Here is a 15,001-nt window from a genome sequence, read left to right as displayed (position 1 = left end):
ACACACACAACCAACCTGATCCTCGATGCTTTCGAACTGGCCCCCTTTTTCATTCTCTGATCTACTCTCTTACATGGTACAGCCCGGACATCATCAGAATTTGAATTCACATCATTAACGATGGGGAGAGAATGGCACCGTGACAACTCTTCTGTGTCTCGTCTCTTTACCTGCAAGCTAAACAGATCACATAAAGTATTGTCACTGGCCACGGCGTCAGATTTATCAGCATGTTATTCTAGGACATTTTATGGAACATTATAGTGTAACTCAACACTGTCCTACAATGCACTATTTATCTCCTAATCATTCCCAGGTTGTCTATTTGGCTTGCTATACGGTTACAGGAGATAAAAGTAGGCTGCAGCCATTGTTTTTTAAAGCACCGATAGCTGATGTTCAAAAAAAGGATAAAGGTTTCAAGGGTTAACGGTTTATCGTAGTGGTTCCTCTGCCAAAAGATCCAAAACTATAAGCTCACGACAGGAAGGATAATACTAATGCTTGTTCTTGAAACTTAATGGGCATGCTAAAATGTCATGTTAATAATTATGTGGGCTTACTTTTGTATAGTTCTAAGAAAACAATTATGTTGATAATGTAGTAATAACATATACAGTCATGCCTATCAAAATAGTAATGCATTCAATAAATATTAGTAATATTGGACATTAGTAGCCTAATAATAATGCACATTTGTCACATTGTAAAAGTCATTTTACTGCATTTGAGTTACCTGCGTTAGCTTACTATATTGCATAATTGAAAATTAGACTAACCGTGCAGTGAGCAGTTTGATGTTGCCTACCCTGTTCAAGCTTTTGGGGTTGCTAGCACTCACATTATCCACCAATCCTTTTGTCTCCGAATCATAAGTGCCTTCAAATCTCTCGTATCATTTTGTATGATTAAGCTACAAGGGTGCCAATAGTGCCGTTTCTTTTTATATCACTCAATTAGGCCTACTGTGTACCATAATAATACAGAGTTGACCATTATACACAAGAATGCTTATGGCATTGTTTAAATGAACATCAACTCCCTTTCCAGAGGAATACACGGAGAGCATGTTGCCTGTGGGAAGGGGGGGCGGAAGATACATGAACATTTCAAGCCATCTCCCGCTCCTCAAACATCCCCAACATTGCTGAGGCGAAACTCCTCCTCTTCTCGCGTCCAATTAATTATAATGGTCTGGCCCTTTAAGACGCAGCAGCGGGTCAGCAAGTAGTGTAGCTAGTGTTTCTCTAATTGAACTTCGCCCAATCAACAATAACTCGTTAGCGGTTGCTTGCTTTTTCTTGTTCCTTGGGACAGCTTATTCCTTGCAGGGAATCGCCCCCAGCCAGTACAGTTATACTTTCTAAAGATCTCCATGGAACTTCGCAGAGGAACTGTCTCTCTCTGCAAGGAAATACGATTTGGTTGCCTGTGAAACTGCAACCTACCCCCGAACCATGGTTATTTTGGAGAAACATTTTAGAAAAGTGTAGTTGCATAATTCGACTGAAAGTGCTCAAAAGTGGGCTGCGAAGAAGACGACAATTGAAGGAAACACTTGTGGACGTTTGAACGACCATTTGAATGAAATAATCAGTCTTTGTCAGCAGTAATTCCTTGGGACTGCAATGACCTCCAGTAAAGACATGAAGACAGGCTCGGTGTTGCAGTCCAGCGGTGAGGAGAGGAGACGGGGTCCCTTGGACCAGCTTCCACCCCCGGCCAACTCAAACAAGCCTCTGACGCCGTTCAGCATTGAGGATATCCTAAGCAAACCCTCTGTGAAGAAGTCAGTTGCAAATCTCTGTCCGCCGAGAGTTATTGAAAAAGTGTCCGGCTCAAATGCAGCAAGGAACGGTATTAGCACTCCCTCTTCGCCGTTATGCGCTCTGGAGGAACTAGCCAGCAAAACATTTAAAGGTCTGGAAGTCAGCGTTATACAAGCAGCTGAAGGTAATGATTCATATTCAATATTGACATAACGTTTTAATATTTACATTTACAGATTCAGTGAGTGATTGTATTGCCTAAACATGCATAATCATCGAAATAGCCGTTGGTGATAACCTATCGTGTCAACTGTTATCAAACGTTTACAGTGAGTGTGGTTCTAAAGGCATTGCAATATGTGTCAAGCTATTGCCAAGCCTATTCTGTGTGATGTTATCTATCCCTGGCTATTATTTCATAGTTTAATTTTATTTGTGCGATACTTAACAGTAGGCTATAAGGAAACCTGCCATTTATTGGGGTGGAAAAGGAGGCCTCTGACATGTTCTATTGTGCTTCCTGGTTTAAAATGTAATTAAGTGTCAACGTTTTATAGGTTGTTTTATTGGGTAGCATGTTATTTATTTCAAACCTGATATTGATAAATATTTTAATCCTAATGGTGCATGGACAGTGTGAAACATGAATCTGTTTTTCGTTGCATATTGTCTCTATAGAATGCTGTATGCAAGTTATTTTCAAACCATACCCAAAATAATAATAACAATTGTTTGCAACTGCTTTACATATTCGATAAAACAAGACTTCAATTACAACGCTGCTGATTCTATCATGGCACACTTTAGGACACTTGTAGACATATTGTTCTGATATTGTTTTGGAAAGTGACTCTGTATTTCCGTTTCCCTAAAGGCCGTGAGCATGTAAACGCCTTTGGACAGAGGCAAACCTCAAAAAAGAGGAGAAAGTCCCGGACAGCTTTCACCAACCATCAGATATATGAACTTGAGAAGCGCTTTTTGTACCAGAAATATCTGTCTCCGGCCGATCGAGACCAGATAGCTCAGCAACTGGGGCTAACCAATGCTCAGGTCATCACCTGGTTTCAGAACAGACGGGCCAAGCTCAAGAGAGACTTGGAAGAGATGAAAGCAGACGTGGAGTCGCTCAAAAAAGTCCCACCACAAACCCTGCAAAAGCTAGTCAACATGGAAGACATTGACGACCTGCAAGGAAGCTCTGGAGCAATATCCCCTAGCATCTCCCCGTCGTCACAAGGACACGGAGCATTTCCTCAGTCCCCCTCCTCATCCAGAGACCAAACCACGGACGAATTCTCAGAGGAGGAAGAAGAGATTGAGGTGGACGATTGACAGTAGGCCCATGTTTTAAGAAAGCGCATTTTTCAAAACTTTTGCACGGATATTGACGTTGATAGCAGTTAAACTTTAAAGGAAAGTTTTCTTTCTCCTCTTCTCCATTTTAATTACATTCACGGGACTGTAAAAGCCTTCTAGATGTCCCCGTTTCAATTTCACCCATTTATTTGAGGAATACATATTTATTTCAATAGGTAATGAAACATACTTAGTGTTAAAGTACACGATCAAGACCGCAAAGTATGTGTTTTTCTTCTCTGTGTATCTTTTTTTGGGGGGTGCCATTTTTTAACTATTCATCCGTTTTCAGCTGCTAAAGGACATTAAAGATTTTCAACTCGAATGTCCCCAAGTTCAGATCCAATTGTAACTTTTAAAATGCCCATGTAAGTGGAGCGTAGGATCAATCTTGATGTACATTTTATTTTAAAAAAAGTGTTTCCAAGCAATAGCAGTCATGTAAAAATTCATTATCAATATCTAGTGAAACATATGCCAAAACTTTTACACGCTATACGTTCTGTATATAAATTAAATAACGAATGCCTAATTTTATTGTACCATTCTATTTAATCAATAATATGTAAATAAAGGGTATGATATTTCATGATAATATCTGCAATTACCTCTGTCTCGATGTGTATTGGTTTGGTCTACAGTTTGTGACATACCACAATGGCAAGGCAACATTTTATTATCGTGAACATTTATCTAGAATTGAATATTGTTTTCCTTATGCTAACATCAAAATATTGGTTATTACACGTGATTTCAACATCTGAATATCCTTCTGTTGATTGAAGGCCTATTGCTCTTTGTGTGGAAAGTGGCTTTCTGCGTAAAGTTGCACAATTAGCGGCAGTTAAACAAGCTCTTCCTTTTTACTCCCTCCCTGACAGTTGTCACAAGTTGGTAAGGACCCGGGGCAGCAGAAAATAATGTTGCGACTACTCCACTGCCATATGGTTTAAGAATGGTCTTTAACACAAAGTGGTCAACATGATTGATTAGGTTAACCCGCCTTACCGTACATAAAGTTTTTACTGAGCCTGCAGCAATAATGGCACGCATCTGCGTCTCTAAAAATGGGTGTGTTTTGGAAAAACGACCATGAATAGCAATTGATTAGCATGGGGTTCCTAATGAATACATCTCAATAGGAGGCAGTGGAAATAGGAGGGTTGTTGCCTTTCTCCCCCGCATCCTTGCTGTTCTAACTGCAGTCTGCTTGAATATCTCTCCGCACATTTGTAACACTTGTAACCAGATCAAGGGAGTTTCTTCAGACAGTGCACACAATTGGTGTAATCGCTTGGAATCGTTGTGGTTGAAAAGTCAACTAGATTTTTATAGGTGCATTGTGGAGTGACTCAGCCAGACCTTGCCAGATAGGCCTACAGTTTTTTTTCTAGGTTAGGGTAAAGAACAGTGTGACCCACAACGCGATATAAGGCATCTGATTCACTGCTTGCCTCATCACACACATCACTATATTTTGAAAGGGAAGCTATTTAGCAGTCTACATGAACAACAAATGTTAAAGAAGATTGGATAGAAATAATGATACATAATTGGTATGTGGCAAATAAAAACAAGCTTTCGTTTACATGTCATTCGATAATATATGTAAACTCCATATTTATCACGTGGTTACCTTAGTCTAACAACGTTAAATGAACGGCTTTCATTTGATGTTTTTCATACAAATGCAAGAGGAATGCTGGAATATCTGTACCGCAAAATAGAATAATCAGTCTTTCCGGAGGCAGTCTTTTGTTGCAAATGCTCAGATCCATGTGTTTAATCAAATGTCAGCTAAACGAAGAAGGGCGAAACGTGTGAGTGTAATAATTATTTCTAATATTAATGTATTAACAATTAAATAACCAGAGCAATACTTATTATTACAGATAAACAGGCTACTTTGTGCTCAACTGGTCAAGTCTTACATGGGCACTTTACATTGTGTCCCTAATAATTCCTGTGTGTTAACATAGTAGTTACATTGGCAGGTTCAGTGTAATTACAGTGGAGGTAGGCCTACACATTGTTAGGCTTACAAATGTTTTACTGGAGGGGTATACTACAAATAATATCAGTGAGTTACCCAGCTAACTTGCCTAAATAATGTGAAATAACCTTTCTAATTTGGGGGGGGGGGGGGGGGCAAGATAAGCCATTAATGGGCAAGGTCTAATTGACTCAACAACCAAAAACACATTTTTAGCTTAGTTAATTAACCACAAAATCTGTTATTTCTGTTGTTTTTTTTCATCCAAGTTAGCTGGCTAACTCATTTATCCTGTGTTGTAGTATAACCCTCTGGTTGTGGCATGCACAATTTCAACTATTTGCAAATGAACACTTATGGAGAATAACTGAGTGATCAAAAGTAATCATTTTAAGGGAGTTTGTTTAGGCCTACAAATCTTATGCATATGCAATATCACCACTCCCATAGCCCACTATGTCATTGGCCTGGCACCACTGTTCTTGATGGTTAGTTAAGGAATGTACTCACATATGCACATTCTATGAAGTAGGCTATGTACTTCTGATATCAGTTTTGAGATGGCACTTTATGGTATTTACTTGGAGATTGTGGTACAATGTGTACTTTCTACTAACAGTACTTCAAAGAATTCAACAAGTGTTAACGGCACGGTGCCTAGTAGTGCATGTTTAATGAATCCCAAATAAACAAGTAATAGGTCATTATTGTATCATTACAATTTCATCATTTACTTTAAGTAAATGGCTGGTAATCTCTTTAGAGCATACAGTGGATATGTATTGCTCGACACAGTTTTACACAAAAAGATGCCCATTGATATGGTTACAGATACCCATCAGTTGGTTTTAAAGCTCAAATATACTGTGCTACAAAAGATTACACACCATACATTCCATGTAAACAAAGGCCATGACTGAGAGTAACATTGACTCAACGGCACAAATCATCCTGTATGACTTAGTAATATTAGAAAGACACACATATGGCACGAGAAAAATAATTCTAAACAATGTCAAGCAGCACCATAGCAGCTCCACTGATAATGGCCCTCATGGGGATGGTCTCTCCTCAGTCAACCTAAAAGTGAAGTAATGCGTAGAATGAATCAAGTCTGCCACCTAGTGGGATGTTATCACTTAATGAAGAACATTAGAACCAGTCGTCTGACAGTCATTAAAACAAAGGTATCTCTGATGAGATTTGGGTATAGATTTGAGAATAGTGAGTTAACATCGATTCCCAATGCTGGCATGCCTGGACATCAGCTGCTCCTATCCAGCGTGACTCATCAGCACAAACCATAAAGGGGCTGTAAAATAGCATCAAGTATGTACAGAACATCAGTTCCACTGTATATAGTACAGTTCATGAGCGTCTAAGAACAAAAATATTTACCAGAATTTAGAGTTCAGTGTTAGTTTTGCACTACTCCAATTTGATAACTCCGGACTTGCACCACTGAAACTTCAACTTTGCACAGTTCCATTGATAGTTGCTTCCATTCCATGTTGATGTTGGCTTCCCATAATTGAACATAGCAACTGTTTAAAAGAATTCTGTGCAAATCTCAGTTTTCAAATATTTATTTTCAAAAATACAAAACAAGCAAAATATGTACACACACTATTAAAATAGAATATATTTAATACAAAATATATACAGCTGCTGAAGTCATTAGAAAGGGGGAAGTCCTTGCCTGACATCTCACCCCAAATGTAATTCTGAGGCCGGAAGCAGTGCTTTGTGAGGATTCTGAATGGTCAGCTAGCTAGCAACAAAGAAAAGAGTTGCCCGTGTGGGGAATCATAGGTGGCTCGTTTCAGCTAGTTTTATCTTGTTCTTGATACCATGTCTTGTTTTGAGGTTTGACTGATTTCATGTCAATGCTAATGGCAAAAATTCACTAGCTAACCAACAACTAATGTATGAAGAGAAGTGCTCATTGTTTATTTAAAACAAATTTGCACATGGAGACTAGTTTACGTGTCAACAATCTAAGCCAACCTTGTCTGTTTTGCCCCATAGTCGCACACACACGTCGGTTGTTGCTAAACAACCAATGAGTCTATCGATCGCTACATACATGGTCTGAAACTGCCATCCTAGAAGTTGTTTGTCTGACTTCAAAATGAAGGCCTTTGTACAAAACAAATTCAGTGATTGGATCATCTAACAAAGAGTAGCAAAATTGATGACATCATGTAGGCCGGCTCTGGCCCAATCCCTCGGTTTCTGGGACCAATTAGAATGTGTGTGCATTCTAGAAACTGTCGGGGCGGGGCAAACCCAAACTCATGGTGGACAAGAAACATCAGTTGGCCGGAGTGATGTGGATGGGTAGCCAGGCAAGAAAAGTTCTATCTTGTCCTTTTGTCCTTAATAGTGTAGTGAAGGACCAACGGTTGAGCCTGGAATAATAAGAAACAATTGATTACATGTAATCCTACATGAACATAAATCGAACTAATCAGAAAGAAGCTCCCAAATCAATTATAACCCTGTTTACAGGATTTGAGGTAAGTCAAAGTATTTTCTCTTCTCGCACTATAATTAATTATTTGGATTTATGAAGGAATATGTACACAGATCAACATCAGCATGATTTAACTTTTTAAATATGTATGCCCTATTTGTCTTACCCCCAAACAATGTCGTTTTCTAAGTAACATACAATTACTTTCTTCTTGTGCTTAGAAAACATGTTTGAATTGAGAGTAACATTTCCATAGACATTGTATAATTTGAAGTCACTACAGAATATTGATTTGGAATATTATTTCCTTAAATTCAATACTGCTGTTTCCACCGCAGAACGTCCAAATGGAAAAAGTTAAAGTGTAAAGGAATTCAGTGTGAAATTGTTGGCTCAACTTGGGAGGTACCTTGCCAAACCAGTGAGAGATCCACAGCCGTTTCATGGTCATGTGATCTGGAAGGGACTCATTATTGAACAACATCTGGATCTGTGATGAAATGGAGACCACACAGTGAGGACAAAACATGACAACTGGTCCTGGGTCAACTGTACAAGCTCCCATATGCTCCATTTCCAGCTCTCTGAAACATTCACATGCAACTAACCTGTGTATAATACTCAAAGCACTCGACTGAAAAGTTGCACAACAAGGGATTATCTAATAGGCTACACTTTTGTAGTCATAGGACATGGTTCCTGTGTTGTCGTTTTGGACTGTTTGCAAATAGGTACACTGCACATGTAATGTAAAATGGTGCTGATATGTCCCTCTTAAAATGTAGTCTTCCTAGACAATCAACTGACCTGGTGCTTCTCCACATTCAGTCGATGACACAGCACTTTACGCAGGTGTCTCACCTCGGCTCGGACCGAGCAGCGCACAAACTTCTGCTGCAGACACGAGGCAGAGCAACATTACTACAACTCCAATTCCACACGTGATTCCAAATGATTACAGAATTAAGATGGATATACCCCCCAAAAATGTGGGCAATTCTACTAGGGACTGACAGATACACTCAAATGAAATACAATTGCAAAAGCATTGCTTGTGGAGACCCGATCCAAACAGAACAGACCACTGCAAGTTAAACTAACAGAGACCTCTGGTGGCATAGTGGGGTTCCATTCCACACACGACTTACATGAAGAGTCAGTTTGGTCTTATCTTTTTTTTCAGACAGTGATGAACTGTAGGGACAAGAGAGTACATGATTAAGCATGAGACACGGAGGGATTTTAAGGGGCATTTTGAACGGAAAGAATTTCAGGAAACATTTGTGACGGGGTTCTCATTTTAAAATGTGAATTTTACCGGCTATATCTAATAAAAACCCATTTGAATGCCACCGTGTGAAGGTTAAGCTTGTTTTTTTAGGAGTGCTCACTGCCAATCAGTGGTGTAGTGGTATAAGCTGTATACCCAGTTATTTTCCAGTGGGTATTGCATATACTCCTTAATCCCCACAATGTGTGTCAAAGTAGTGTAGGTACACGCTGTAGCAATGGAACATGATCAGAATGTTTCTTAAAATGTTGATAATTATTTATTCGTTTTAGGCTCTGCAATGTGCAGTGCATTCAAAGTGTCGACCCCTTGACTTTCCACATTTTGTTACATTACAGCCGAATTCAAAAATTGATTTAAAAAAAAAAATCCTCAATCTACACACAATACCCCACACAATACCCCACACAATACCCCATAATGACAAGGAAAAAACAGAAACACCTTATTTACATAAGCATTCAAACCCTTTGCTATGAGACTCAACATTTACCTCAGGTGCATCCTGTTTCTAGAACTTGGGAGTCAACATGTGGTAAATGCAATTGATTGAACATGATTTGGAAAGGCACACACACCTGTCTATATAAGGTCCCACAGTTCATATCAGCGCAAAAACCAAGCCATGGGGGTCGAAGGAATTGTCCGTAGAGCTCCGATACAGGATTGTGTCGGGGATCAGATCTGGGGAAGGGTATGAAACAATTTCTGCAGCATTGAAGAGCCCCAAGACCACATTGGCCTCCCCAAGAACCTGATGGTCACAGAGCTCCAGAGTTCCTCTGTGGAGATAGGAAAAGCTTCCAGAAGGGCAACCATCTCAGCAGCACTCAGACAATCAGGCCTTTATGGTAGTGCCCAGAGAAGCCACTCCTCAAAAAAAGACACTGAAAGGAAGACAGCGAATAAGATTCTCTGGTCTGATGAAACCAAGATTGAACTCTTTGGCCTGAATGCCAAGCATGTCTGGAGGAAACCTGGCACCATCCCTACGGTGAAGCATTGGTGGCAGCATCATGCTGTGGGGACATTTTTCAGCGGGAGGGACTGGGACACTAGTCAGGATCGAGATTAACGGAGCAAAGTAGAGACATCCTTGATGAAAAACTACTCCAAAAGTGCTCAGGTCCTCAGACTGGGGCGAAGGTTTACCCTCCAACAGGACAACAACCCTAAGCACACAGCCAAGAGAACGCAGGAGTGGCTTCGGGACAAGTCTCAATGCCTGTGAGTGGTCCAGCCAGAGCACAGACTTGAACCCGATCAAACATCTCTGGAGAGACCTGAAAATAGCTGTGCAGTGACGGTCCCCATCCAACCGGACAGAGCTTGAGAGGATCTGCAGAGAAGATTGTGAGAAACTCCAAATACAGGTGTACTAAGCTTGTAGGGTCATAATCCAAGAAGACCAGAGGCTGTAATCACTGCCAAAGGTGCTTCAACAAAGTACTGAGTTAAGGTCTTAATACTTATGTAAATGTGATTTCAGTATTTTTTTTATACATTGCAAACATTTCTAAACCTGTTTTTGCCTTGTCATTATGGGGCATTGTGTTTTAATTGGGGGGGGGGGGGGTCAATTATAGAATAAGGCTGTAACATAAATGTGGAGAAAGTCAAGGGGTCTGAATACTTTCCAAATGCACTGTACACAGAGGTAGGCCTATGTGCAAATGTTACAAAATACAATTTGAAAACACCATTAAAGCAGTTTCATGGGCAGAGATAGAAATATCCCTTTGTTATTTTGAAAGAGGCGAGCTAAAGATAACTATGGTGAGTTGCTAAAATGACTAGGATAATACCTTTGGCTGATAGACAATGAAAGAAGACCCATAGTACATGAACATGAGGTCTTCATCAAATAATTGCCTTCACATTTCTATGGTGGGATTTTGGTTATAGGCTACTTTGAAGCAAGGTAAGACATGCCTCAAGAAGTAAAATGTCCAGGTTTCAACAGCATATTGACAAGCCAGCAGGACACATGCATTTTTCATGGTAGGCTATTATAGCTCAATAAATCATTGTCACCAGTTTGCAAAACATCATAAAATACTGTAACACTTCTGCCCCTGTCACACTGACTCACAGGCGCAGGAAACTCTGCAGGCCGGTACCAGTTGGTATGTTAGCGAGAGCTCAAGACAGACAGGCAGAGTATATAGATGATGCGATTGAAAGACAATCTGAACCAATTTCCATGCAGAGCCAATGCAAACAGGATATATTCTAGGGTGGCAATGTTTTAATTTGTTGGCTTTTATGCATTTTTATTGGACAATAGCTGACAATTACTGGAAACACTGTGGGGGGGGGGTAGAACCAAAACTGAATTTAAGCACTAAGTATCAGTGATAATCCACCTGCGGTCTGAGAATAGACAGTAGGCTACTTACTGTAGTTGTGTCAAGGCATGTCACAAAATCTTACCTTTGCCTCTCTAGACAAAGCGAGACCTGCTCGTCATATCTGTAGAAGTGGGCCTTGGAATGGTCAAAGCTGGTAAAAGGTAATCCTGTATCTGGTATGGAGTCTAGGGGTGACACACAGATACCATGTAAAAGTAGAAGCTGTAGATAGACAAAACATGAAAAAAAAAATTGAAAAAAATTGAAAAAAATTGTATTAAAATCTAAAGGCTTACCTTCCCCAGGCGGTTGGACAACTCTCTCAAGCCCACGCGACTGATAGAATTCCTTTATTCTCTTGTCTTCACCTGTTTACAAAGAACAGAAAATAAGGACCTTAGAAACACTACCACATTAAAAAAATATATTTTATCAACCCACGCTAAATTAATGTAATGACGCAGGTGTTTAAGTAACGCTGTTACACTAGTTCTCATTGCATGAGAACTTTACAAATGAGATGATTAGGAGTTAGAAAAACGCTCTTAAGTAAGCAGGAGAAACAAAATCAAACCATTAAAGTACTATGTAACAAAAATCAGAACAAGTATTATTGTATGAATTTCAATGTACTTACTTTCTTGAAGTCCTGGAACCAGTTTGTAGACAATGTCTTGCATCACTCTATCCAATTTCAGGTTCAATAAAGGCTGGGTTTCATGGATCTTTATGTTGCACATTGGACAATACTTGCTGGTTTGGAGGTATTTCACGATACAACTTTTACAGACTGAAATAGAAGCAGAAGAGACTTTGGCCATTAATGTCCCCGAAAAAGGATGTTATTTTATAGTAACATTAAAATGCACGATACAAACTTGTTTTATTACTATGTACACTACATGACAAAGTACGTGGACACCTGCTCGTCAAACATTTCATTCCAAAATCATGGGCTTTAATATGGAGTTGGTCCCCCATTTGCTGCTATAATAGCCTCCACTCTTCTGGGAAGGAAGATGTTGGAACATTGCTGCGGGACTTGCTTCCATTCAGCCACATGAGCATTAGTGAGGTTGGGCAATTAGGCCTGGCTCACAGTCGGCATTTCAATTCAACCCAAAGTGGACCGATGGGGTTGAGGTCAGGGCAGACCAGTCAAGTTCTTCCACCCTGATCAAAAAACATTTCTGTATGGACCTCACTTTGTGCACAGGGGCATTGTTATGCATTAAAAGGAAAGGGCCTTCCTCAAACTTGCTACAAAGTAGGAAGTGTAGAATGTCATTGTATGCTGTAGTGTTAAGACTTCCCTTCACTGAAACTAAGGGGCCTAGCCCAAACCATGAAAAACAGCCCCAGACCATTATTCCCCCTCCAACAAACTTTACCGTTGGTACTATGTATTTGAGAAAGTAGTGTTCTCCTGGCATCCACCAAACAGATTTGTCTGTCGGACTACCAGATGGTGAATCTTAATTCATCACTGCAGAGACTGTGTTTCCACTGCTCCAGAGTCCAACGGGGTCAAGCTTTACACCACTCCAGCCGACACTTGGCATGGTGATCTTAGGCTTGCGTGCAGCTGCTCGGCCATAGAAACCCATTTCAAATTAAGCTCCCGACGAACAGTTATTGTGCTGATGTTTTTTCTAGAGCCAGTTTGGAACTCGGTAGTGAGTGTTGCAACTGAGGACAGACGATTTTCACATGCTACGTGCTTCAGCACTTGGCGAGCCCATTCTGTGAGTTTGTGTGGCCTACCACTTCATGGCTGACTCGTTGTTGCTCCTAGACATTTCCACTTCACAATAACAGCACTTAGTTGCCCAGAGCAGCTCTAGCACGGCAGAAATTTGATGAACTGACTTGTTGGAAAGGTGGCATCCTATAACCGTGCCATGTTGAAAGTCACTGAGCTCTTCAGTAAGGCCATTCTACTGCCAATGTTTGTCTTTGGAGATTGCGTGGCTGTGTGCTCGATTTTATACACCTGTCAGCAACAGTTGTGACTGAAATGACAGAATCCACTCATTTGAAGGGTGTCCATACACTATATATACAAAAGTATACTGCACTTTTGAAGCTAGAAACATAAGTATTAAGCTGCACTTGTAAATCTGTGTACGAGACCAACAAACTTTGATTTGTACGCATTCACAGGCAGTAAGTAGGCTAGTCCACAAGTCTATAAAAGTTAACCTATTTCTTAGAGAGATAACTTCATAAACCAAAACATAGAACACACAGGCTAGGCCCACTTACATGTATGCAGACACTCGGTAATAGTTGTGGCATCGATGAAGTACCCGGCACAGAGATAACACACTATGTGCTCGTTCAGGTCTTTGATCTTCAACTTCACTTCCTCCTGCAACAATATTAAGTTGCTATTGAAATCTCAAGAATATAAAGTATCCCATGCAGTTTCGTTACATTGTTGCTACTTGGTGTAAAGTTGTAAAAAAAAATATATATATATTTTTTTTTAAATAACAGAATGACGATATTCTAGAGGAGCCTGGTGAGTTGATTGTCGATTGCGCGTGCTCTTTTCCACTACTTAGAGCAGGTGGGTGTGTCAGGTGACTGCAACATTGTACCTAGTTATGATTGCTAACACAATGGCAAATAACAGTGTAGCATCTAACTTTACGTTATATCTTTATAAAGTTATAGTTAGCAACCCAGTACGCTACACACGGAATTGCAAATATTGGACACAGGTAAGACAGTCACTTACAAGCAAGGTTTGACAAACCAGTCACGAGAAGCTAGCTAGCCTAGCAAACACAATTAGCTGCTACTAGTTAATAAGTGTAAAAACTTAAACATCACTCAAAATATTTTATCCATGCAAAACGCACATTAGTATTTTAACAAACAATGCACCGCGTTTCTGGTGTAAAACGCGGGGAATGGGTCGTTTGAACTGTACACATTTGCACGAATTACCTGCCCAGAACAACAACACGGGTAGACTTCCGCACACATGGTAGGCAGCTCTCTCTCCATCACTTAGGGACGGGAGAAAGCGCTCGCATTGCTGCCTTTCCTTGTCGTAACTAGTTATGCGGCTAGATCCAGCCCTGATCAACTCAAACAATTCTCACTGGTCTATAGAGTCCGAAATTAATTGGTACCTACCTCATTTCGTAACGGGTCGAGCTTATATACGGACTGGAGTTGATTTCTTAGCCGCATAGCTATCGCCATTGGCCCTTGCTCCGCCATCTTTGGGAATTATTCGTATTTCCGGGTGGAAGGAGTGTTCAAGAGCATGCTCCAAGTCCGTTCTGTGGCTGAATTTCAATCACCTTTCATCGTGCCCTGCCCTCTAACCCTTCACTCGCTTCCTACTCTGTTTTCTCACTCGCTTCCTACTCAAAACTCACCATCAAACGTCAGTGACGTTTTTCTGTGTTAAGTATTTTAAATAATAACACCTCGAAAAATGCAGAACTAAAAGCAGAACACAAATGACAGAACGGTGAGTCCTGTTACTCCTCTTGCATTTCTTAGCATACAGCTTCTCATGATGGGTTGTAAAAGCTGCGTGTCGATTGCTATACTACTTTCAACAATAAATCATATTTGCATGGAGAAATTAAGTAGGCCTACTAGTGACAGCACTGGCACCTTCTATGACATAAGAGCTCACTGTTGGGCTCACACACAGAAACGTTTTTGAATAGCCTTGAATGGTAGGCTCTGTGCTACCAGTCTCTTGTCAGTAGATGGCACTGGAAGCATACGACTCAA

At 40.3% G+C, this 15,001-nt stretch overlaps 2 protein-coding genes across 6 annotated transcripts; one reads left to right on the top strand and one right to left on the bottom strand.

The window, feature by feature from the left end:
* The first annotated feature begins 1,207 nt into the window (after positions 1-1,207).
* Positions 1,208-3,735, top strand: lbx2 (ladybird homeobox 2). The gene is made up of 2 exons (XM_029662221.2): positions 1,208-1,953; positions 2,644-3,735. The coding sequence occupies exons 1-2, from the start codon at positions 1,629-1,631 to the stop codon at positions 3,102-3,104; spliced, it is 786 nt and encodes a 261-aa protein (XP_029518081.1). The 5' UTR covers positions 1,208-1,628; the 3' UTR covers positions 3,105-3,735.
* Positions 3,736-6,691: 2,956 nt separating this feature from the next.
* LOC115130774 (polycomb group RING finger protein 1-like) lies at positions 6,692-14,842 on the bottom strand. 5 transcript variants are annotated; one of them, XM_065019752.1, is made up of 9 exons: positions 14,387-14,842; positions 13,505-13,607; positions 11,877-12,029; positions 11,536-11,607; positions 11,322-11,424; positions 8,746-8,791; positions 8,405-8,491; positions 8,007-8,087; positions 6,692-7,532 (listed from the first exon to the last, which is right to left on the bottom strand). In XM_065019752.1, the coding sequence occupies exons 1-9, from the start codon at positions 14,471-14,473 to the stop codon at positions 7,482-7,484; spliced, it is 783 nt and encodes a 260-aa protein (XP_064875824.1). In that variant the 5' UTR covers positions 14,474-14,842; the 3' UTR covers positions 6,692-7,481. The 5 variants fall into 5 exon arrangements, with proteins under 5 accessions (XP_064875824.1, XP_064875823.1, XP_029518079.1 ...); XM_065019751.1 differs by having other exon boundaries at positions 13,505-13,614; positions 14,388-14,842; XM_029662219.2 differs by having other exon boundaries at positions 13,505-13,610; positions 14,387-14,500.
* Positions 14,843-15,001: the final 159 nt, after the last annotated feature.

Source organism: Oncorhynchus nerka, linkage group LG6 (genome assembly GCF_034236695.1).
Source record: "Oncorhynchus nerka isolate Pitt River linkage group LG6, Oner_Uvic_2.0, whole genome shotgun sequence".
NCBI classification, from domain to species: Eukaryota; Metazoa; Chordata; class Actinopteri; order Salmoniformes; family Salmonidae; genus Oncorhynchus; species Oncorhynchus nerka.
The sequence above is the reverse complement of the archived record's forward strand: the minus strand, read 5'-3'. Positions and strand labels throughout refer to the sequence as shown.